Source organism: Asterias amurensis, chromosome 12 (genome assembly GCF_032118995.1).
Source record: "Asterias amurensis chromosome 12, ASM3211899v1".
NCBI classification, from domain to species: domain Eukaryota; kingdom Metazoa; phylum Echinodermata; class Asteroidea; order Forcipulatida; family Asteriidae; genus Asterias; species Asterias amurensis.
Window position 1 is genome coordinate 18,234,529 of NC_092659.1, and position 24,022 is coordinate 18,258,550.

General features: G+C 40.0%; 1 protein-coding gene across 1 annotated transcript; it reads left to right on the plus strand.

Annotated features, from left to right (window-relative positions):
- Positions 1–245: 245 nt before the first annotated feature.
- LOC139945559 (ATP-binding cassette sub-family C member 4-like) lies at positions 246–23,771 on the plus strand. Its single transcript, XM_071942955.1, has 27 exons — positions 246–676; positions 2,376–2,486; positions 3,958–4,078; positions 4,605–4,820; positions 5,840–5,929; positions 6,411–6,574; positions 7,784–7,909; positions 9,062–9,311; positions 9,672–10,052; positions 10,978–11,067; positions 11,741–11,932; positions 12,365–12,546; positions 12,725–12,821; positions 13,278–13,463; positions 14,316–14,453; positions 15,248–15,334; positions 15,832–16,036; positions 16,491–16,570; positions 17,051–17,201; positions 18,166–18,396; positions 18,910–19,016; positions 19,884–20,075; positions 20,801–20,956; positions 21,359–21,448; positions 22,032–22,204; positions 22,660–22,765; positions 23,428–23,771. The coding sequence occupies exons 1-27, from the start codon at positions 390–392 to the stop codon at positions 23,677–23,679; spliced, it is 4,461 nt and encodes a 1,486-aa protein (XP_071799056.1). The 5' UTR covers positions 246–389; the 3' UTR covers positions 23,680–23,771.
- Positions 23,772–24,022: the final 251 nt, after the last annotated feature.

The following is a 24,022-nucleotide window of genomic DNA, read 5'->3' on the forward strand; positions in this document are numbered from 1 at the left end:
CACTTCTAAAAAAATCCGGACCATGCGGCATATTTAAGCAGAGGATTAAAACAAATTGAGTAAATTGATAAACAGATTTGAGATTTCCAAGTATTTTTGTTTTGTTTTTAGCAATGCACTGTATTATGCTATGGGAGTTTATTATTAGTAGTTGGTACGTGCACCATTCAGATCGCAAGGGCGCCCTCCAGCAAAAGTCAACAGTGACTGATGTGCGATTTTAACAGTTGTGCAATAACAAAACCCGCACTTTGCATGCGGCATACTTTAATGGGTCATTTAGTTCCATAGAGTACATGTAGACGTTTTCCGTCACGTGGACCAAATTGTTTTATAAGCTCAGTGTGGTTCAAAAGGAAAGGTCGTTCAACGACCCAAAGTAAACAACAATGTCACAAAAGGAGTCCATCGAGGCGATAAGAAAGGGGTCAGCCCCACTTCCACAACACGAAAGTGACGATGACGAAGAGACAGACACACCGACTAACAGCATGGGTGAAGACACGGCGGGCCTAGACATGGCGGATGACACCTCCGTTTGCGGTGATGCCGAGGAGTTTTCGAAACAAGTGAAGCAAATTGATGATGGAGTGAAACCTGGAGTGATTGATCATGTACATCAAAGGATTGAGAATCCACTGAAACGGGCAGGTGTTTTCTCCAAACTTTTCTTTTGGTAAGGATGGTTAACTTGCCCTATAGCTATAATTGTATTATTATTTTTATGCAACACAACAACAGTTCATTTAATTAACAGTAGGGCCCTGATTTTAGTTTTCAAAGACCAATCTTCTCACTTTAAAAGTTTAAGTTTGAACCAGTGAAAATTTGAGCTCAATCGATCATTGAAGTTGCGAGATATTAATGACAGAAAAAAACAAACTTGTCACACAAGTAGGGTATCACTACATCATCAGTGGCTGCGCTACATGAAGAACTTTGGAACATTATTTTGTATGAATACAACTACACAAGTTACAATGTGTTTTACGAGTTAAATTGTGTTATTAAAAGATAGGCCTACAGGCTCCGCAGGATTAACAGAATTAATCATACTGGTAGTCTAATATTTCTCCTTGATGTAATTAAAATACAAAGTATTAATTTGTTTTGCTGGTTCGTTATTTATATGGGTGTCGATAAGTCGCAGGTGGTAAATAATTGCAGGGTGGAATTTAGAGTTTAATTATTGGAATGATTCTCCCAGAACCATTATAACTGTACTGTATGCAGATAAAAAATAATTGTTAAAATTTCAATTAATTTAATGTTTGTCCATTAATTAAAGTTAAAAATAAGGGAATCAAAAGGATAGCGACTACTTTCTGTCACGGCCGTTTAAAACAGGCAGGTTCGAATTGCTGTGTGATGAGGGCCTTTATCACACGGCAATTCGACCCTGTCCCTGCTGAGCCTTTGTGCTTATTTCAGCCTCGTATTTACTGTACAGAAATGATACTTTAATGTAATGTAGGCAACAAAGGTAATTGCCTCCATGGAATTTAGAGTTTAATTATTGGAATGATTCTCCCAGAACCATTATAACTGTACTGTATGCAGATAAAAAATAATTGTTAAAATTTCAATTAATTTAATGTTTGTCCATTAATTAAAGTTAAAAATAAGGGAATCAAAAGGATAGCGACTACTTTCTGTCACGGCCGTTCATTGCCTTGGTCTATGGTGCCCTTAAAAAACAGCGGAAATTAAAATTTTTCTCATAGTCATACATTGTAGCATTTAGTGTAAGGTGCCCTTCACCAGGCGGAAAATGCCTTGCCCTTGCCCTCCATAGACGAAGCATACAGTCCTGCCCATATTGTACAAACTGATAGAATATGGTTCTTTTTATTTGAAAATTAAGTCGGTAGTTTTAAAGGGGCAAAATGACAAGACCTGGGGCCGATGTCACAAAGATCTAAGATTGATCGTAACTGCAAATCAATCGTAGTTGCTATGAAAATGGTGATGTCACAATACAAATAACTATTGTGAAACTGAACAATTGTGTTGCGATGATTTTTATTGCTTTGTGAAATCGGCCCCAGGGCCCAATTTCATAGAGCTGCTAAGCACAAAAATTTGCTAAGCATGGAATTTCTACCTTTGTAAAAACAGGATTACCAACCAAGTTTCAATTTGTAGCATATTCCTTGTTACTGGTATTTAGTTGTTGTTTGCTCATCCTGAAAATCACGTTGAAATTTGGTTGGTAATCCTGTTTTTATCAAGGAAGAAATTTCATGCTAAGCAAATTTTTGTGCTTAGCAGCTCTATGAAATTGGGCCCAGGCCTTTGAGGGTTGTGCTTATAATTCCAGCCAGCTGAATTTATTTATTATTTTTTTGTTGCATTTTGCATTTTTTCCCACACAGTTGGATGTTCTCATTCTTCAAGAAAGGTTACAGAAAGCCGATAGAAGAGGAGGATTTATATGAAGTCTTAGCAGAAGACTCTTCAAAGGTTCTCGCTGAAAAACTAGAAAGGTATGTACTGATGATATTTCCTGATATATTAGTGTTTTTATGTCTTGTAACATTAAAACTGTCTTTTTAATTCCTTAGGTTTTACTCAAAGAAACTGGGCCAAATTTCACAAAGCTGCTGAAAGGCAGGGAATACTTTTGGTCATTACTCAACAAATGAATTTTCTTAAAAACTTATTTGGTAAAGAGACCTCTGACGTCACTCGAAAACCATGACATCATTCGCGCATACCGCCGGGCAAAACCTTTGTGTTTTGGCAGCCAGCTAGACAGTACCTGCAATCTTACCATGACTGGGCGTCTTTTTGCCCGGCAAAACATGACGTGAACAGTGTTCTGTCAACAGAGGGCGGTTTGAATGTAAACATAGGTCACATCGTCTATAGGTTTCAGTTTATGGTGGATGAGATAAAGTGCTGGCACCATTTCCAGCTAATGATCTGTTAGCAAAAACCAATAATAATGTAATGTTCCTTTAATGCATCTGTTTAACATTTTGGCCATTTAGTAACCTTTGAGCCACTGACATACGTGTAGCAGCTAGAATGATTTCATTTCCTGAAATCATGTGATTCTAGCATGTTTTACTTCCCATTTCCTTTCAAATGGTGTGATGTTGCATGATTCGGGGGGGGGGGGGGGAGGTGCCAAAAGCACATTTTGGTAAGGTTACAGTTTTAGGGTTAGTGGGAGGGCAGGGTGCCTAGTGTACTTTTAAGGCTGAAGTCACAGGAAGTGATTTACATTGTACAGGCAACCAGTTTTGGCAGGCAATCTCTAATAAGAAATATACCTAACATTTCATTTTTTCTCATTATTTTCTTGGGGTATTGCGGTACAAAGGTAAAGTAGAAGATAGCTCTTCAGGCCTGTATGCTACATTTCTGAATAGGGCAAGGGCACCAAGGCATTTTTTCGGTGGTAAAGGGCACCCTAGATGTATAGGGAAATTGAAAATTTCTGCTGGAGAGCAATTTAAGGGCACCAAGGCAATGACCAGGGGGCAAGGAGGCAGTCACCTTCTTGCCCCCAAGTGCTGAGTGCTGCAGAAGTGTTCCTTGTGCATATATATCGTGAATAAAATAAATCGATATCGCCCAAGCTTAAGTAGGACCAGTTGAAGTGAATTTTGACTGGCCCTGAGGTGTTTACTACAGTAGGCCTCTGTCGTATTTGGCCAGCGGACCACTGGAAGGGTTTTGATACCTTTTGAACAAAACCGCAGGTTTTTTGGCCATGACATGAATCCCTACTCACTGTGAATGAAGATGTACGTATACACAGATGTAGAAGTTTTAGCTTCATTAGTAATCAAGTTGTTTTGAAGAAAAAAGTTCACAGAGCAATTGTATCTTACAAAAAAAAAAACCTTTAAAGTAGAACACTGTTTCGCATTCCCATCTTATCTGTGGAGGTTACTGTTGTTGATTTGTTATACTGGTTTATTTTGTTGACTTGTTTAATATTTTTAGAGAGTGGGACAAAGAATTGACAAAGAGCACAAAGACGGGTAAACCTCCGTCACTCACTCAAGCGTTGCTGAAGACGTTCGGCTGGAGTTTCATGTGGTATGGACTACCTGCATTTTTTGAGGTAACTTCGCTTTACTGTACATTGGGACGTAAAGCCGTTGGCTTTGTGTTTTTACTTTTAAAGCATGTTAAAGGACCAAGGCGTTCCTGGTTTAATCATATTGATTGGCAGCATATTGCCACAAAGCACAAACCATACATGAGAAAAACTAAATGACTATAACTGCTTCTCTCTAACCAGGGGTTGCTGGGTACCTGTGAGGGCAGATATGGTTCTCATGATTGTTTTAGCTTAGTGCGCTTTTTAGTTGCACAGGCTGCATACTCCCCAGGGAGCTGAGATGGTTTAAAGGAATGAAGTAAATGGCCCAGTGATATGGTGTAATAATGTCGGAAGTGCTTTGAGATGCCCTTTGGGCGGGTGTGTACATGTAAAGCGCTGTACATAAAAACTGACTATTATTAATTCATCTTACCTACAGTACCTGTATCACAGCATGCAAATGAAAGATAACAGTTTCATTCGTGCCAGCAACTCCTCAAGAATATTATCCTTCTTGTTATTAATGTTCATATTTTTTATGTAGGAAGTTGTCTTCAAGATCGCCCAACCTGTTCTCTTAAGTCGCCTCGTCCTTTATTTCTCGACGGACATCATATCTCCTTTAGAAGCTTATCTCTGTGCTGCTGGAATCTCCTTGAGTGCCTTCGGGATTTTAATGTGTCATCACATCGCATTCTTCGGCTTCGGTCGGGTCGGGATGAGGGTCAGAGTTGCCTGTTCCGGTCTCATCTATAAAAAGGTACACCATGTTCTAGTCTCATTTATAGTCGTTGGTCCCATTTTTTGTATAACTCACGTAAAAGAGCCTAGTGCACTTAGGCCAAGTAAAAAAAAAAACCAGCTGAGCGGTATGTTTTCAACGGAAATGGTATTTTAACTTGTGTATTATGCACTTGTTCACCATTTTAATGTAATTTTGATATGTGTACACTTCTGAATTGTTCATAATTATCGATTAAAAAATCTGGCCCCAACCTAAAAGTTAAAAAAAACTAAAAACACTTCTGTCGTTGAGAGCGCACGTCAAAGGGTAATGCCGCTGACGTCATTTGTGGGAGTTTGCTTTGTTATACCTCCATGCTGCACCAAAGCGGCTTTACAAATTGGAGCTCCCAACAATGACGTTTTGAGAGTGATTACGTAATGGGGCTTTTCGCAAATTTCTCAGAAAAGCGCTGGATAAGGGTATTCGAATTGATTGTTTTTTTTACACAGTCAAAATCTATTTATAATCATATGACTCGATTTCATTATTCATTGAAAACATTTTAAATGGAATTCAGCAAAGTTCACTACTTGGCATTTTCGTTCAACCAGGTCTTTAATCCAAAAACAAGAGGATAGGACCTTTGTATTTTTGGAATTTTTATTTCTTTCAAAGGTGTTGGCAAACATTTTAATTCAAACTGTTCACCGATTGTTCGGTTTAAAGACACCACTTACTTTATTCAGTTACAAAATGAAAGATTAATAATTTTAATGAGAAATCAGCAAACTAATATTGTCAGGGAAGCTTTCTGCCATCGTTATCTTTAAATCGTGTCAGTTTTATGGAAATCTGTGGACGGTACAAAAAAAAACCAAACCCTTTAAATAGAAAAGTCACATGAATAACTTGTAAGTGTCTTCCCGTTTCTTCCTCAGTGGAGTCTTTCTCAAATGCTAAGAAGAGAAACACTGGATGCCCTTAGTGGTCCAGTTAGTACGTGTACATCAATCTCTGATTAAATGATGGTGTGTTTTTTAATTTTATTCTAGTCATTAAGACTGAGTCATTTGGCGCTCGGGGAAACTACCATCGGCCAGCTCGTCAATATTTTGTCCAACGATGTCAACAGGTTCGATTTGGTAAGTGGAACCCATGTCTGTCAGGCTAGGTAACCCCTCCCTCCCCCATCCCCCACTAGTTCTACGTCAGGCTACGTCCAGTAGCCTTGAGATCTCAGGGTTTTTCTCAGGATCCTCGCTGCTCCCAAAGCCCTGCCTTCTGTAACAGATCTATCCTCGCATTTGTCCCGTTTCGTCAAGATGTTTCCCCAGAGCTTTTAGAATGGTGCCAACCACAACAGGGACTACTTCCACTTTTACTTTCACCTGCCAAATCTTACGTTCCCTAGTTAGGTATGTAGGTCTTGGTACTTTTTGATCTTTTTTGTCTTCTTCGAAGCTGTCTCCCGGTACAGGGATGTCCATAAGATGAAACACCTTCATCGTCTTATCTAAACTACAACATCCGGACACCTATGTTTAGAGGATCTTGACCTGGTTGATCTCTGCATCTTTCTTTGGAGCATTGTTACTATGATTATTTTTCTTTCTTTCCACACAGGCGTTTAACTTCCTACACTATTTATGGATAGGTCCTATCCAGCTGGCAGTCGTCACAGTCCTGATGTGGTGGCAGATTGGCCCGTCATGCTTAGCAGGGCTTTCCATCCTCTTATTACTCTCACCTCTGCAGGCTTACATGGGCAAACTCTTCTCAAAGTTCAGGTTAGACATTCTCCAGCCGTCAATTTCACCAAACTCTTCATAACTTTGAACTAAATCTTAGGACAAGACCCGGCCTTGCAGTGCAACATGTTAACCTTGGGGTTAATACTAAGTTAGGACTAGTTATTTGTCTTAACTCGAGATGCATCATGTAGGTGAAGGCCTTCTCCAACCTTGCCAGCTGTCGATTTCACCAAACTCTTCCCAACTTAGGATTAATCTTAGGACTTAGGACGAGTCCCAGCCTTGCACTGTAACACGTTAACCTAGAGATTAGTCCTAAGTTACGACTAGTTATTCATCTTAACACGAGATGCATGTAGGTAAAGGCCTTCTCCAACCTTTCCAGCTGTCGATTTCACCAAACTCTTCCTAACTTAGGATTAATCTAAGGACTTAAGATGAGTCCCAGCCTTGCATTGTAACAAGTAAACCTTAAGATTAATCCTAAGTTAGGACTAGTTACTTGTCCTAACTCGAGATAGGATTAATCCTATATATAAGTAGGATTTGAAACTTTGCATGGTGGAGATAAGATATAGAAGAGTTTGCGGTAACACCATGTGATAACAATCTCTAAATGAGTTGGGGTGGTTCTGAAAAGAACCGTTGGATTAACTTGACGTTTCGATCAGTATGCTCTGATCGTCTTCTGGAGAATGCTGGAGAATGCTAGAATTAATCCTAGCGTTTTGGGAAATCGGCTGCAGGGCTCGATTTTTTGGGGGAATTCCACGAGGCCGCAGGACATGTAGCTTCTAATCTTCACTGGACCAGGGTTTTAAGGCCAGATTCAAAATAAGAAGAGACTAAAATCAAAATGAGAACACACTTTTATCAACTGAACTTTTTTGTTGTTAGTAAACACTTAGAGAAGATGTATTTCTTCTGTTTTTTTGATTGATACTCTTTTATATTGAAAGACATTTGTGAGACTCAAACTCAACATTTGAACGTCATTCTTTGAAACAAAGATGTTAAGTTGAAAAAAACCTAAGACCAACGGACTTGTCCTGTCCTGAGTTTACTGGCCCATACACCGAAATCACTGGCCTCGGGCCGGTGATCCAGCGTCAAATGCAGGCCCTGCTTTCTACTGCCACACCCAAGTTTTTTTGAAACCATTGTTTGATGACATGCTATTTACTTGAGTTGAAAATGAATAAACCAACCATCCAACAACTGTCCTTTGAATGTATTTTTTTGCAGAGCAAAGACAGCCTTATTGTCGGACTCGAGAATACGAATCATGAACGAGATCATATCAGGAATTAGAGTTATCAAGATCTACGCTTGGGAGAAATCGTTTGGAAGTTTGGTCTCAGAGGCCAGAAGGTGTGTACTTGACGAGGAAATAAATATTAATTTTGGTTTTTACCCATACACCAATGTGTGTAAGCACTGTATACTCAGTATGTAAATAAATGTTTGCAAACTTTTTGATTCATTCAATGCGCCTAAGCTTGGGCGATATCACGATGTTATGGAATATCGCGATACTAATTTGGACACGATTTCGATATCGGATGGATTTGGTTGTAATCAAAATATCCATATATCGTGATATATCGTGATATATCGTGTTATATCGATTAAATATCGCGATGTATTTGCTAGCTGAGACATCTTGCACCCCAGAGGTTTGGAGTAAAACCAGAAGAATAGGTCATTAGAACACCTCTCTTATGCTAGGACTGTCTCTTCTACAACTTTCACTGGGAGTTTTAAGACTGATGATGTCAAATTTCATTAATCGCGATTATATCGAATATTGCGATATATTGTCGGCGATATATCGTGAATACAATAAAACGATATCGCCCAGCTTAAATGCGCCATACTTTTGACTGCTTCAGGGTGCTCTGAAACAAATTTGGATCACTACTGGGGTAGCTTCATTCATACCCAAAACAGTTATTAAAGACTGGAAGCCATTACAACCCACCTTTAATGTAATTTAAATCTATGGCGCAAAGAAGTGACAGACTGCCGTTGATACATGTAGTGCAAACAAATCGCGTATACCCCTGAAGTGACTACAAATATTATTACCGACACTGGTGACTATTGGTAATTGTCAAAGACCAGTCTGCTCATTTTGTGTATCTCAATATTTGCATAAAATAAGAAACCTGTGAAAATTTGAATTCAATTGTTCGTTGAAGCTGCGAGATAATAATGAAGGGAAAAAACACCCTTGTCAAACAAGTTTGTGTGCTCTCAATTGCTTGGTTTCAAGACCTCAAAATCTAATTCTGAGGTCTCAAATTCGTGTAAAATTACTTCTTTCGCAAAAACTACGTTATTTCAGAGGGAGCCGTTTTTCACAATGTTTTATACTATCATTAGCCCTCCATTACTCGTTACCAAGTAAGGTTTCGTGCTAATAATTATTTTGAGTAATTACCAATAGTGTTCAGTGCCCTTAAGTAAAAGTGTAAGATTCTGCTAAAATCTGCTTATACTTGTCTTATTTTTTTTGTTTAGGAAAGAGATCCGTAAGATAATGCACACATCGTACCTTCGTGCCTTCACCCTCGGGTTCTTCTTCATGGCTCCACTGCTCATGGTTTTCTCCACGTTTGTTGTGTACGCCATTCTCGGCAACCCCGTCGTGTCGGCCAAAGTTTACGCCGTACTGCCGCTGTTTTACGCAGCGAGGCTCTGCACGGCTCTCTTTCTGCCGTATGCGATTATGAACGGCACGGAAGGTCTGGTCTCTATTCGACGTATCAAGGTCAGTACAAGTTGCCTCGAGGAAGCAGATTACTTTTAAGATTACTTTTAAGATACAATGTTAATAATAGTTGGACTTAATGCTCGCAAGTTTTTGAGCTGCCATGCTTTTGCACTTTGCGCTCAGAGTTCATTTTTTTTCCTCAACAGACTATCACACCCCTGTTGTTGGTTGGGTTGTGAATGGTTCCCGTCTTTGTAATATTAGAAGCTTTGCACAGTTGTCCGTCTGGCCAGAGTACCCCAAAAAGTCAAGCCTATCTCATTTCTGGCTTTCTGAGTTATCATTAAACCACAACTTCCTTCAGCAGCTTTAAGAAATCGTACCCAACAAACCTATAATTTATTTTTTGTGTCTCAGAAATTTCTCCTCATGGATGAGATAGTGACTCAACCTAGGATAACAGATAACGGTCAAGCTCTCCCGGGGGTGGAATTCAAGAACTCTCCTGTCCGATTAGACGACCTACAGGTAACCGCAGACGAAAACAAGACATCGGCGTTGAATCATGTCGAGGCGGGTGCAAGGGATCCGACAAAAAGCGTCTCCGATGAAACTTTAGAGTCGCCCTTGCCGAGTACTGCGTTCCTAAACCATAACAGTCCGATACCCACTGAGAAAGAAGAGCCGTTTTTCACCTATGAGATGCAGAAGCATGCGCCCGATGCTTGTGGTAATCATCTAATGGCTGGGGGCTCGTCAACAGTTGTTGTGGATAATTTAAACGGCTCATGGACCAAGGTATGGCAAATTAGTTTTAGGCACCTTTTGAAGCTGGGTAAATCATTACAATAACCCATAACTTACATTCTGTAAATTTTTACTCTGTAATTTTATCACTTTGTAGATTTGCATTCTGTGGATTAACATTCTGTATATTTTTACTCTGTAATTTTGTTATTCTATACATTTTTATTCTGTAGTTTTATATTCTGTAGATTTACATTCTGTTGAATCTACTAGGCCTGATATGAAGTCAATTGTCTTCAGGACCTTAGTCTGTGCCTTTTGTTTTATTTTGTTTTTTATTTTAATTTTTTTTATGCAAGTTGCCTGACACACAAGGCCTGAAGGCCACTTCAAGGTGTGGGCTACAATTATATTTTCCAGAGGCCGTTGCCACCTACTCCTAGGGTTGAAACAGGGTTAAGGCCCGGTCACACAGGCCCCGATAACGAGAACGAAAACGATAAGGATAAAAATGCATGCTCGCGATTGGTTGAATTGCTCCACGCAGAATACGCTCACGCTCATTCAACCAATCGAGGGCGTGCGTTTTTATCATTATCGTTTTCATTCTCGTTATCGGGGCCTGTGTGACCGGGCCTCTACCCCTTTCACAGTCCATACGAATGTAGGCTTGGGTATCATCAATTCGAAGCCTGGCCGGTAGAGCAGAAAGCACTATCTCCCCTAATGGTCAACTTTCACCTCATTAGCCTTTTTGAATACATGTATGGTGGACACACTAGGAGTGCACTGTTTGGTTTGGGTGTATACAAACTGATTTTCCCAAACCTATTATTGCTGTTGTATTGTGTCTACCATGCTTCAAAAGGGTCTAAATAGAGACAATCTCTTCATTAGAGAAAAAATCTACTTTGCTCTCACAGCATTACAGAATCAGACCTGAATGTTGTTCTTACTCTTTGTGATTTTCACTCAGGATGTTGATGGAGGTACTCTTGAAAGCGTCACCTTCAGTGTGGAACCCGGAGAGCTGCTAGCCGTCATCGGCCCTGTTGGTTGCGGAAAGGTAAAGATATTATTTTGTAGGATTTGCAATAACAAAAATTGACATATGCATGCAGTCTGGGTCCGATTTCATATGTAGCTGCTTGTTTAACCATAAACAGTTGCTAAGCACAGCAAATATTTCCTTTCCAGAATAAGGTTACCAGCTAAATACAAACTGTCATGTACAAAATGGGACTGGTGTCCTGCTTAGTTTTGCTTAACAGAAAAGTGTAAAGCAATGTTTTCTTCTTGAGCAGCTCAGATTATTGAAGTGCCTGACGAATGGTTTATTGCTTGATAAACTGCCTGATGATTGGTTGATTAAATGATTGATTGACTATTTGATTATTTGATGGATTGATAAATTTATTGATTGATTGATTTATTGAATGATTTGATTGAATGTCTGATTGACTGATTGACTTATTGATGGATTTGATTGGTTTATTTGATTTGATTGATTGATTTGATGGATTTGATTCATTCATTCGATTGATTGATTGATTGTCTTGATTGTTTGATTGATTGATTAATTAATTGATTGATTGATTGATTGATTGATTGATTGTATGATTGATTGATTGTATGATTGATTGATTGTATGATTGATTGTTTGATTGGATGATTTAAGTGATTTGATTTGATTGATTGATTGACTGAATAATTGATTTGATTGATTGATTTGGCTTCAGTCTTCCCTTCTCATGGCATTACTCGGTGAGCTTCCCTCTATATCTGGGGTCGTCAGCATGCAAGGCAAGGTCGGGTACACAGCTCAGCAACCCTGGATCCTGTCCGGATCACTGAAAGACAACATCCTCTTTGGAAGCCCTTATGAGCCGGTGAGGTACCATCGCATCATCAGGCAGTGCGCTCTCAGACGGGTAAGTCTTCGCTGAGTTTTCGTTACACGTTGGGACGGTCTTGTGTGTTGTGCTTACACACCCAAACTCAAAGAGAGGAAAATATTGATTTTCATTGATTTGAATATTTTTATTTTTTATTTTTAAGTGAATTTAATTTTTTTTATTTTTTTATTTGATTTTTTGGGGCTCTATGTTTTATTTATTATTTGGGTGTTAGGCGTAGGTGCATCTGCTTGTTCCATGATTTTTCAGGATTTTTTGTTTGATTTCAGGATTTATCTCAAAATCTCCTTGAGTATGAAATTTGTTTTGAAGAAGTAAAGCAGGGAGCTGAGAAAGATTACGGTAATGTTGTTGGCCCAATGATAATATAAACAGCATTGTGTATTAGTTTTAAAAATAAATGTGCTGTTAAAGAACTGGCTGTTATTATGATGTCATTTATTCTAGGATATTGAGTTATTACCTCACGGTGACCAGACCCTTGTCGGTGAACGTGGTGTGACCCTCAGTGGAGGTCAAAGGGCAAGGGTCAGCCTTGCCAGGGCAGTCTACAGCGATGCGGATGTGTATTTATTTGACGACCCCCTCAGTGCTGTGGATCCAGCTGTTGGAAGACATCTCTTTGAAAAGTAAGACGTTTGACAATTTCTAAGTAATAAATGTCTTAATTTAATGTACAAGGTGGTTGAGGAGTTGATACCAGCTTTACCTTCAAAACTTTACTTCATATCCCCCCAAAAAGGCAGGCGTATCCGACCTGAGTGTCTTATTTATTTGAGTGTAACTACTAATATTATTAATTTGCAGGTGTATCTTGAAGTTTCTGAAAACTAAGCCAAGGATCTTGGTGACCCATCAACTGCAATTCTTGGATTTGGCCGATAAAATACTTATTCTTAAACAGGTAAGACCCTCACGGTAGTGAGAACTAACCAAACCCAAAGCTCAAATTGTGTTTTCTTCTGACCCAAGTCATGGATTAGAAACTTTGCATGGTGGGAAAAAAAAGGCACTTGCAAAAGCAGGGAAATCTGCACTTATGCTAAGTGTATTTCACAGATTAGCGGGGATCTTTGGTTTGTGCTGAGGTGAAAATTATTTTTCTCAAGATTTTTTTTAGTCATTTCGCAAACACTGTAGCACCTTAGCAAGTAGTATTTTAAGGGAAGCTTTCCACCATCATTATCTTTACATTGTGTACTTTATTGTCAATCTGTGCACCAACAAAACAGTACCCAAACCGAAACGACAATTAACAAAGTCACAATGCAAATCCACTATGATTGTGCAATCCGACCGCCTAATTTTCTTGATAACCTGTGAACAATGCATACAACTTAGTAAATTTTTCTGACTGTAGGGTAAAGTAGCTGGCTACGGAACTTATCAGGACTTACAAGAGCATGGTGTGGACTTTGCGTCGCTCCTCAAGAAGAAATCCTCGGAGGGCGATTACGATGGGGAGGGAGAAGAGCTCAGGTCGTTGCAGAGACAGATGTCCACAACCTCGAAGAGTTCTCTTTGTTCCTCAGTCGGCCATCACGAGGTAGGTTTAGAAGGGCATTGCTGAAAGTTCAAATGTAATACAGATGACGAAGCCTTATGATCCTGATAACGAGAACCACAACTAGAGCGATAAAAATGCACACCCTCGATTGGTTGAATGAGCGTTTTCAACCAATGGAATGCATTCTCTTTGCGTCGTTATCGTTATTGTTTTTTTTACCGCTGCAATGTTACTTGCTTGGCCTTTAACACAGTTTTGGAGAAGGCCGAAGAATTTCGAAAAAGGACAGTTTTCCAGGGGTGGATTTCACAAAGGTAGTCCTAACTTAGGACTAGTCCTAGGCATTGCTAAGAGATAGGACCAGTCCTAAGTTAGGATGAGTTGCTGGTCCTAACTTAGGACCAGTCCTATCTCTTAGCATTGCCTAGGACTAGTCCTAAGTTAGGACTACCTTTGTGAAATCCACCCCGGGTCTGATCGGCAGCATATTGCGCCACAGCACCTTTTAAACCATTACATGGTGCTATAAAAGGATCATACTTAATTAAACTTGGCGCTTAAAAAACACTGAGAGCTTTGATTAGGGTGTGATGATTAAAGTGCTGTATAAGAACCTACTATTAAGGAAAATATGTAATTACAATTCTGCAAACTTACATTGTCTGTCAAATTATCATCTTGCTACGTTTCCCGAAGAGTTAAAATTGCATTGATGTTCCTTGGTTTTACGTATGCGTGCTTGCTACTAGTTTTTTACACTGAGTACCGGTATTTTGAAACACTTTCAACCGTGTTTACATTGCACGTTTAAACATGGCAACTACCCTCTTGGCCAATCAGAATGGATAAACTGTCTCGGGTATTTTTTAATACTATTTATTTTTTGTTTAGGTTGAGGAGCCAGTGGCCATAGTTCCTGAAGAGGTAGCCCTCGGGACCGTAGACTGGAGGGTATACTGGAGGTACTACACAGCTGGCGCCGGCAAACTCCTTCTCTTCTGTTTCTTCCTTCTCTTGGTCGGTGCCCAGGTAAGCTGGATCCAAAAGTTTGGGGACAATTCAAAACGGACCCATTTTGTGTACATGAACATTCAAATGAGGCTCGACTACAGAATGAGTAGCTCATCCCAGTACAATCTAAATATAATATTAATAATAACGGCTTCTAATATAGGGCTCAGGTCCGTCACGCAGTGACGCTCATGGCGCTCCAACCTTATTACCCCAGGTCACTGGGCCGTAAATCATTCCTTATACCATCTCAGCTCCCTGGGGAGTATACAGCCTTGTCCAACAAATATGCGGCTAAATCGATCACATTTCTGCCCTTACAGGTACTCATTTACCACTGGGTGGAGAGAAACAATTATAGTGAAATGTCTGATTCAGGGACACAAGTGTCACGACCGGGATTCGAACCCACACTCTGCTGAACAAAATCACCAGAGCTTGAGTTTAGTGCTCTTACGGCAGCTCTTTCTTGTTATAAGTACGAGGCAATTCGTCGTATTGCAGGACGGAATGGTCAACAAAACATTTGTGTAAGCTCTAAGTTCTGGAGCACCATCTTTCAAACCCGTATGAGCCCGTCCATGAAGTTTGCAAACAGACCGTAAAATTTGCTTCTTTGCACACAGCCTGTCCGGTTAATTTTTTTTTAGTACGTATTGAGAATGAATTTGGTGTGATAGGGCTTTTAGTAAGGTTATATCTTCTTTTATAGTCTACAATTATTAGTTGAGTTGGGGTTTAAAGGTTTGAATTATTGGGAGGAAAACTTTGGATCTATAAATGAAATAGTTTCTCTTTGTGCCTTTTCCTAGACCATGTTTGCCGTGACGGAGTGGTGGTTATCTCAGTGGGCCACAGCCGAAGATAAGTCTCTGGCAGCAAAGAACAACACCAGTCAGGTTCGTGAGATTAATTTTTGTTTTTTTAATTGTTTTGATTACATTTTTAATCAATAAAATATATATTAATACCAATTATTTAAGAGGTGCTATACAAAGAACAGATCAACACCATAACACCATGTGTGTATCTACTTGCCTGGTAGAGTTTGTTCTTTAGAGAACTGTCTTGTATTGACTACTGCAAAGTAGATTTATCGGATTGTTCGTGAGACCTCTCATTTCTGAAAAGAACTGTCTTGCTTTTTAACTACTACCTGGGCAGAAGGAATAGAAAATTAGCTGAGACTACTAATTAAGCTTATAGGCCATTTATTTACTGCACTACTGCGGAGTCTGTTCTTAAATTTGGATCAACGTTTCTACAAGCTTGCTCTAGTCATCGTCGGGAGACTGAAGAGATAAGATAGAAGTTGGCCTATTTATAGTGATTCTATATTATTATTATTATTATTATTATTATTATTAACATCTACTCTACCTTTTTGGCGGTACAGGACGACTTCATCTTCGAAGGATACGAGGAACAACTCGGCTACATCAAAATCTACGCCATCTTGTGCGGCGTGACCATCGCAGCTCTCTTCCTTCGTAGTTTCCTTACTTTTATCATCTTCATCACAGCGGCCAGAGTGCTGCATAACCGAATGTTCGCCGCTGTCATCAGAGCACCAATGCAGTTTTACGATACCAATCCAGTTGGTACGTAAAAAGTTACAATTTTTATAATGTTTAATATTTTTATCTGCCCTGTAATTGGCGCTTGCGCTGTTGGATTTTGAATACAATATAATAAAAAGTTAACATAATCAGGGAAATGATTTTTTTGATTTTTTTTTACCTAAATCTTTTTTTAAGAGTGAGAGAAAAGTCTGAGGGTGTGTTACATGAGGCAATATATAAGCAGCCAGCACTTCGCAATCTCCAAGAAGAAAAACCATTCACATTTCAATGTTCGCCTGTTTTTCTTATGGGTCGTAAAACAGTGTTAGAAAAATTACTTCTGTGCTACCAAGGGTGGTCCTGTAGCATGCACACAATTCGTTGCCTCCAAGTTGCTTAGAAAAGTTGCCTTGTGTTACAAGACCCTAAAGAGCAAAAACCTTTTCTCCTTTTTAATTTTATTTACAAAAACTCGCTATTTTTATGCCACCAGGTCGAATTCTGAACCGTTTTGCGAAAGATACTGGCTACATGGATGAGCTCCTACCACCTACACTCACCGACTTCCTTCAGGTACGAAACTATAACAAGAAAGAGAAGTCCATGTTGAGCGATATCAATGCTATAATATTAAAGGGACACGTTACCTTGGATCGGGCGAGTTGGTCTAAGAAAAGCGTTTGAAACAGTTTGTTATAAAATTCGTATGGTTAGAAAGATGTTGTAAAAGTGGAATATAATGATCCACACAGCTATGCCTTGAAATTGCATGGTTTTCCGTAAGTCGTGAACTAAACACGGCACACCATTTTGTGACTCAAAACTGGATTAAAAAATGCCTCTAGCTACCGGGCAATCTCGGTAGTCTAGTTGGTATGACACTGCTCTAGAATTGCAAGGGTCGTGGGTTCGAATCCCACCCGAGTAAAATGACTGTGACATTTTTCAAAGGACTCGGGGAAAGTACCGAGTATACAGTGCTAACACACATCGGTGTTTGGTTAAAACCAAAATAAATATCCTTTGGTAATGATGCTTTTCTTGTTTGCGCAGATTACCGTTTTCACCATATCCGTCGTCGTCGTCATCTCAATCTTCAATCCGTTCTGTTTGGCCTTTACTCTGCCGCTCTTTTTAATCTTCTACTGCGTCAGGAAATTCTACCTCGCCTCCTCAAGAAACGTCAAGAGATTAGAGGGAAATGGTGAGTCAATTCAATTCAATCAACATTTATTTCCATATAAGTAAAAAGAAAGGACATCAATACAAATATGAAGTACAATTATTCAAAGTCAAAGACAGTCAAGAATTGGTCAGGAAAAATAGTTAATGAAAATGATATGAAAGAAAATATAATGGATACAGAGCAAATTAACCAACATAGGTATTCTTTTGAGTGCTTGAATGTTGTCAGTCCACCTAGCTTTCGACCTCTCTCTCCAAGCGCGACCAGCAACACGTCCTTCCATGCACTGCCTCTTCTAATATCTAGTTATGGTGGCACGGTTGGCTTGTGTGTAAAGCGCTCGCCTCTCACCAAGGTGACCCCGGTTCGATTCCCGGCCGGGGCCATATGTGAGTTGAGTTGTGCGTTGGTTCTCTGCTGTGCCACAAAGGTTTTCCAGACTATCCGGTTTTCCTCCCTCAGGAAACAAATCAAACACTTTCGATCTTGGCTGTGCTCCGTGGTCATAATGGGTTGATGTGGCTGGCAGCTGAATGCACCCTTGCATGCCTGCTTCTCGAACACGTTGTAGCCGGGTCCTTCGCAATTCAAATCTAGCTGCGAGTAAGGACGATTAGCCCCCCAAATTATTATTATTATTGTTTGTGGCGTGTCATGGCCGAGCTGTTAAGAGCTTCAAGCTTTGGTGTTTGATCAACAGAGTGTTGGTTCGAATTCCGATTGTGACACTTGCTTTGAAAATTGGGGAGGTAGTGCTTTCTGCTCTATCGGCCAGGCTTCTGATTGATGATACCCAAGCCTACATCCTTATGGACTGGGGAAGGGGGTAATCCTGTTGCAGCCCTAGGAGTAGGTGGCAACAGCCTCTGGCAAAATCAATTGTAGCCCACACCTTGAAGTGGCCTTCAGGCCTTGTGTGTCTGGCGACTTGCATAAAAATAAAAATAAATGATAAGTAAAATTCCTCTTCTTCTCTCCACAGCACGGAGTCCAGTATTCTCTCACCTGTCTGCATCACTGACTGGGCTGAGTACAGTCAGGGCCTTTAAGTCCCAGCAGCGCTTCATCCACGTATTCGACGAATACCAGGATCGACACACCGAGGCCTGGTTCATGTTTCTGGCCACCTCTAGATGGTTCGGCGTCCAGCTGGATTTCTTCAGCATGATGTTCATCTGTGGTGTGTGTTTCTCGAGCGTTCTCGCTGCTGACTGTAAGTCAATGAAATTTTAGCCTCCAACAGGGCATCTTGGTTCAATTTCATTAAGAAAATACTGCTTAAACAAATTCTTTTCTAAGCAGCAAATGTTTGGACCACCAGTTGTAACTATGTAAACTTTGTGGAATGTTGGCTAACCTGTTCCTGTGCTTAGTTTTTTTTTTGTGCTAACAAGCTTTATGGAAATAGGCCCAGGGCCCACTGTCTTGGCTCTGCTAACCGCCAAAATTCTTTGCTTGTGGGTACCATTCTTTGCTTAAAGGGTAAGTGCCAAGTTTCCAAAACAACTCCCAGTCTCGTATGCTTCATTTTTGAAATGGCAAGGACACCTATTGTATTTTCCCCACTAAACTGTTAAGGGCACCCTATGAGGAAATTTTAAATTCCTACTTCTATTTCAAGGGCACCAAGGCAATGACCAGGGGGCATGGAGGCAATCTTCATCGTTGCCTCTGTGAAGTATCACGCCTGCACTCCTAACCTTGTGGTTTTGTTCTTTTGTTGCAGTTCTAAGTCTGAGTTCTGGTGTCATTGGTCTGTCACTGACGTATGCAATCAATCTGATGGGAGCTTTTCAGTGGGGAGTAAGACAGAGTGCCGAGGTTGAAAATCAGGTAAGTAAACATCAACGTGGCAACCGCAAGCAGTTTTGCTGATTTTTGTGGTTGGGTCATCTGAGTGTGGGTTCAAGTCCTGCTTCCATAAAAATTAAATTAAATTCAATTCAAAACTCGCATTTATTTCCAAACATGAACATTCGCGACTCTCCTGAAAACATGTGATTTTCACTTTTTTCTCAAAAACTTGACGACCAGTGAAGCTGAAATTTCTACGAGTAAATTATATTATCTACATCTTCTTGCACAGTGAGTGGTATTTATACCATGGTCAAAAGGTATCAAAACCCTAAAAAGGCACTTGACACACCTGGGGCCAATTTCATAGAGCTGCTTAAGCAAAAAATTTGCTTAAGCACGAAAATAGCTCGCTCTTTTTACACATGTTACTGGCCAAAATTTCATGCCATATACATTGCTTGTGACTGGTATTTAGCTGTTGTTACCTAGCATAACAATTGAGTGGAGTATTGACCGGTAATCTGACTTTACTAAGCAAGGATTTCTTTTGCTTAAGCAACATTTTGTGCTTAAGCAGCTCAATGAAATTGGGCCCTGGTAATTGTCAAAGGCAGGTGTTCTCACTTGGTTTATCTCAACATATGCACAGCATAACAAACCTGTGCAAATTTTTACGCAATTGTTCACTGAAGTTGCAAGAGAATAATGAAAGACAAAACACCCTTGTTGCATTAAATTTGTATGATTTCAGATGCCTCAAAAACTATGTTACTTTAATAGAGGAAATTGTTTTTTACAATGTTTTGTACTATCAACAGCTCTCCATTGCTCTTAACCAAGAACGTTTTTATGCCAACAATTACCAAGAGTGTACAGCGTTAAGTTTAAATTTTCCCTTTTCAGATGACGTCAGTGGAGCGAGTCTGCCAATACATCGACATTGAACCAGAGGCGCCATTAGAGACGGAACTCAAACCGCCACCGGAGTGGCCCAAGTATGGTCTAATAACACTAGAGGGCGCTTCATTAAGGTACGGCGAGGATGGACCGCAAGTCATCAAGAGAATCTACTGCTCCATCAGAGCAAAGGAGAAGGTAACCAGAGGACCCAAGGACAACAGACTTAGCATTTTGGTTTACCCCCAATTCCCCCCCCCCCACCCAAAAAAAAAAAAAAAAGAAAAAAAAAATAAACTCTATGTTTTGCTCCTTAAATCTGGGTACGTTTTGTAGGACACAAAACATAATTAATGTCCACAGATTTACATTAAACTTACATGATATGAAGATAATAATGGTAGAAACTTTCCCTTATTAATAATATAACTTAATGAGGTGCTGCAGTTTTTGAAAAATGAGTAAAACAAGTCACAAAAATTATTTTAGCATGTAAAACATATTTTCGTGACATTGTGTCTTGTGTTTACAAAAATTACCCAAATCCTTTAACCGGAAATTCTGTTTTTTTTTTAACCCCTCCCCCCCCAAAAAAGAGAGGAGCTTTTGTATGTATTTTGCTCCTTAAGAAAATCTCTATTTTTATAGAAGAAGAACTTCTTGGCAAACAGTTTTGTAGTGGTAACAGATTGTGAAGTTTTATTGGTCAAGAACCAACTACGTGATGTGATACAAGGTTACATGGCTAAGGTTATGCACTACGCGTAACACACAGCGCAGAAGGTAAGTTGAGTTTTGTTAACCGGTATACATTACGTTGATCGTCCCACTGTTAGTTGATTTCCAGTGCTTTGTAGAAACAGGCCCAGGTTCAAGAGAATAGTGAAGAATTTTAAATTTGTTTTGAACTGTTCGTCTTATAGGTTGGGATCGTTGGTCGAACCGGAGCAGGCAAAAGTTCCTTAATGACCATCTTAATGCGACTAGCTGAGCCAACGGGTACCATCAAGATCGACGGAATCGATATAGCCAAGATTGGTCTGCATGATCTACGCAAGAAAGTCTCCTTCATTCCACAGGTAGGTGTCCGTTGCCAGACATTCTTGTCTGCCTCATTCTCACCATATTACACCAGTACTAACATGACTAATAAAATTGCAGTGGCACACAGATTGTTCGAAACTTCATTTGTTATGGTCACAGATCATTTTCATGCGCTGCACCATTACTTTGGAATAGTTTTCCTGTGCATATTCAAAAGGCTAGATTGTGGAACTCGTTTTTCAAAAACTACAACACCTCGGCAAGTAATATTTTCAGGGAAGCTTTCTTTTATCATTATCTTTAAGCCCTGTAAGTTTAATGTCAATTTCTGGCAATTTGTGTTTTGTGTCCTACAAAAAGTTACCAAAACCCTTAATATCAAAGTTGATTCAGGTATGAGAATTGATTTATTTATTATTTTGTTTCTATGTCACCAGGACCCAGTTCTGTTCAGTGGAACCCTGAGACGAAACCTCGATCCATTTAACGAGCACTCGGATGCAAACATATGGAGAGCTATAGAAGAGGTACGTTGCCGGCATTAATCCGTTCATTATTCACAGTTTTTCCTCTGTGAAAAACTGTGAATATTGTTACCCCCATTTCTTCATGGTTGTCTTGCATCATCCCATCTCTGTACTTAGTCTATTGAGAGACATCCCTGTTCTCCAGTCTTGCATATGTCCAATGGATAACTGTGCTTTAGTTGGTTACCCCCTGTACATAGGCTGGACTGGAGAGCATCGAAGTCCTTGAATAGACTAAATATAAGTCAAGTTGTGTACAGCGGCCCTCTGGAACGGAAAAGGCCTACACCTTGGTATACAGTCGCACATGATGCATTGGGGTGGGCTTGTGCGTAAAGCGCTCGCCTCTCACTAAGGTGACCCTGGTTCGATTTTCGACCAGGGCCTCCCTCGGGAAAAATCAAACACTTCGGTCTTGACTGTGCTCCGTGGTCATAATGGGTTGATGTGGCGGGCATGCCTGCTTCTCGAACACGTTGTAGCAGTGCCTTTGCAATTCAGCTCTTAACTGCGCGTAAGGATGATTAGCCCCCCAAATTATTATGTGGTAGTTTGTAAAACAAGCGCTTGTCGTTTCTTTTAGGTTGAGTTGAAGCCAGCGGTGGAAGAGTTACCAGAGAAGCTGGAGGCAATCCTAACGGAGGGGGGAACTAACTTTAGCGTCGGACAGAGACAACTCCTCTGCCTAGCCAGGGCGATCCTAAGGAAGAACAAGATCCTGATTGTAGATGAAGCAACTGCTAACGTTGATGTCAGGTAAAACACCCCCGCCCTTCTTTCTTACAAATTTTTATACAAGTTTTCCTTAACACAAATCTCAGTCAACTTGCCTTAAACACAAGATGTCCACAGACTTTCTTTAAAATATTACCTACTGACTCAGAGGTGCTGTAATTTTTGAGAAATGAGTAAAAACCATTGGTTGCCTTTTTAATGCTCGTTCTTTGCAATTTCACTCCAACTTGTTATTGTACTCTTGTAGTATCATACCTTATTGTGTACTCATTTGATGTATATTGATTGTACTTGTTAAGGGTGGCCCATTGAAAATCATCTTTTTAGGTGACCTAGTTACCATCATTAAATAAAGCTTCTATTAGTAGGATGTTCATTACAGTATAAAGAAATAAGTAAGAGTTTCTGGAAATTCTTGGCTTCACAACCAGAATTAATAAATGAAATAATTGTTTTTTACTTTGAATTTTGTTTAGGACGGACCGTTTAATACAAAGTACCATTCGAGAGCGCTTTAAGCACTGCACTGTCTTGACCATCGCCCATCGACTCAACACCATTATGGACTCGGATAGAGTCTTGGTAAGTCGCTTCATTTGATGCATACAATGAGCTTGTGCTCGAGGCCCTATTTCATTAAGCTTTTTTACCGGTAATCAAGTTTGTGTGCTTACTGTAGCAGATAAGTGTGCAAGAGCATAATCGTATTTCACCATGATTTCTCAAGTTAGCAGAACATTTCTAGGTGGGCATGCACTTTCACCATTGATTTGCATTGTTAGGTCGTTTATGTGCTAACCGCGTGTTAGTTAGCATTTACCCTTGTTTTTGGTAAACAGCTTTATCAAATAGAAATTCTGCCAGTAAGGTGCGCTTCGTAAGCACAAAATGGCTGATTGCATATTTTATGAAATTTCTAGGTGCCAATGCCAGTCACCACAGATTTGCATTGTTACGTAACTCGTGTGCGAACCGCAGGTTAGACAGCATTTATACTGGCTTACAGTAAACAGCTTTATGAAATAGAAATTCTACTAAGGGGCGCTCCTTAAGCATGTAAAACGGCCGCTTACAAGTGTTAATAAATTTGGCCCAGGTCTTTAGTTTAAGAACCTCACACGTATAATGTTAATTCCAAAAACTTCAACACTGAGGGCGCACTTGTGCTCCTTACATTAATAAAACCACCAAATGGAGACCTTACACCTTTAAGCAAGTTGAGTTCCATTCTTATGATCCTACAGGTCCTCGATGCTGGGAGATTAGTAGAATTCGACGAACCCTACATTCTTCTCCAAAAGGAAGATAGCCTCTTCACAATGATGGTTCAGGAATCGGGCAAAGCAGAAGAGGCTAAACTCGTCGAGGTTGCCAAAGATAAATACAACGAGAGGAATCCCTCCGACCCTTACGGACTGTCGGATCCTGAGAAGAAACACTCGTTGTATGCTTCACCGGGAGGAAGGAGAACAATCAGTATAGAAACCTCGTTATAGAATAAGAACCTCTATGAAGACTCGGAAGTCCGAACCTCACTTGTGAAGCCTCTTTAAGCCCTACATCTCACTAAAGCCTCGGAAGGACAGAATCACACTCAAGAAGCCGCATTTAAGCCTAAAAAACCCTCACTTTAGCCTCAGAAGTTAATACCTCGCTTGTGAAGCCTCATTTAAGCATCAAACCTCACTGAAGCCTCAGACGTCAGAACCTTCCTTGTCAAGCCTCATTAAACCCCACATGGGCATTAGATGTACATCATACCTTTTCATGCATACAAAATAGCAGACCACGGATGGACAGATGCCACGTTGTGAAGTCAGTGCAAAGGGGTCTGCGGAA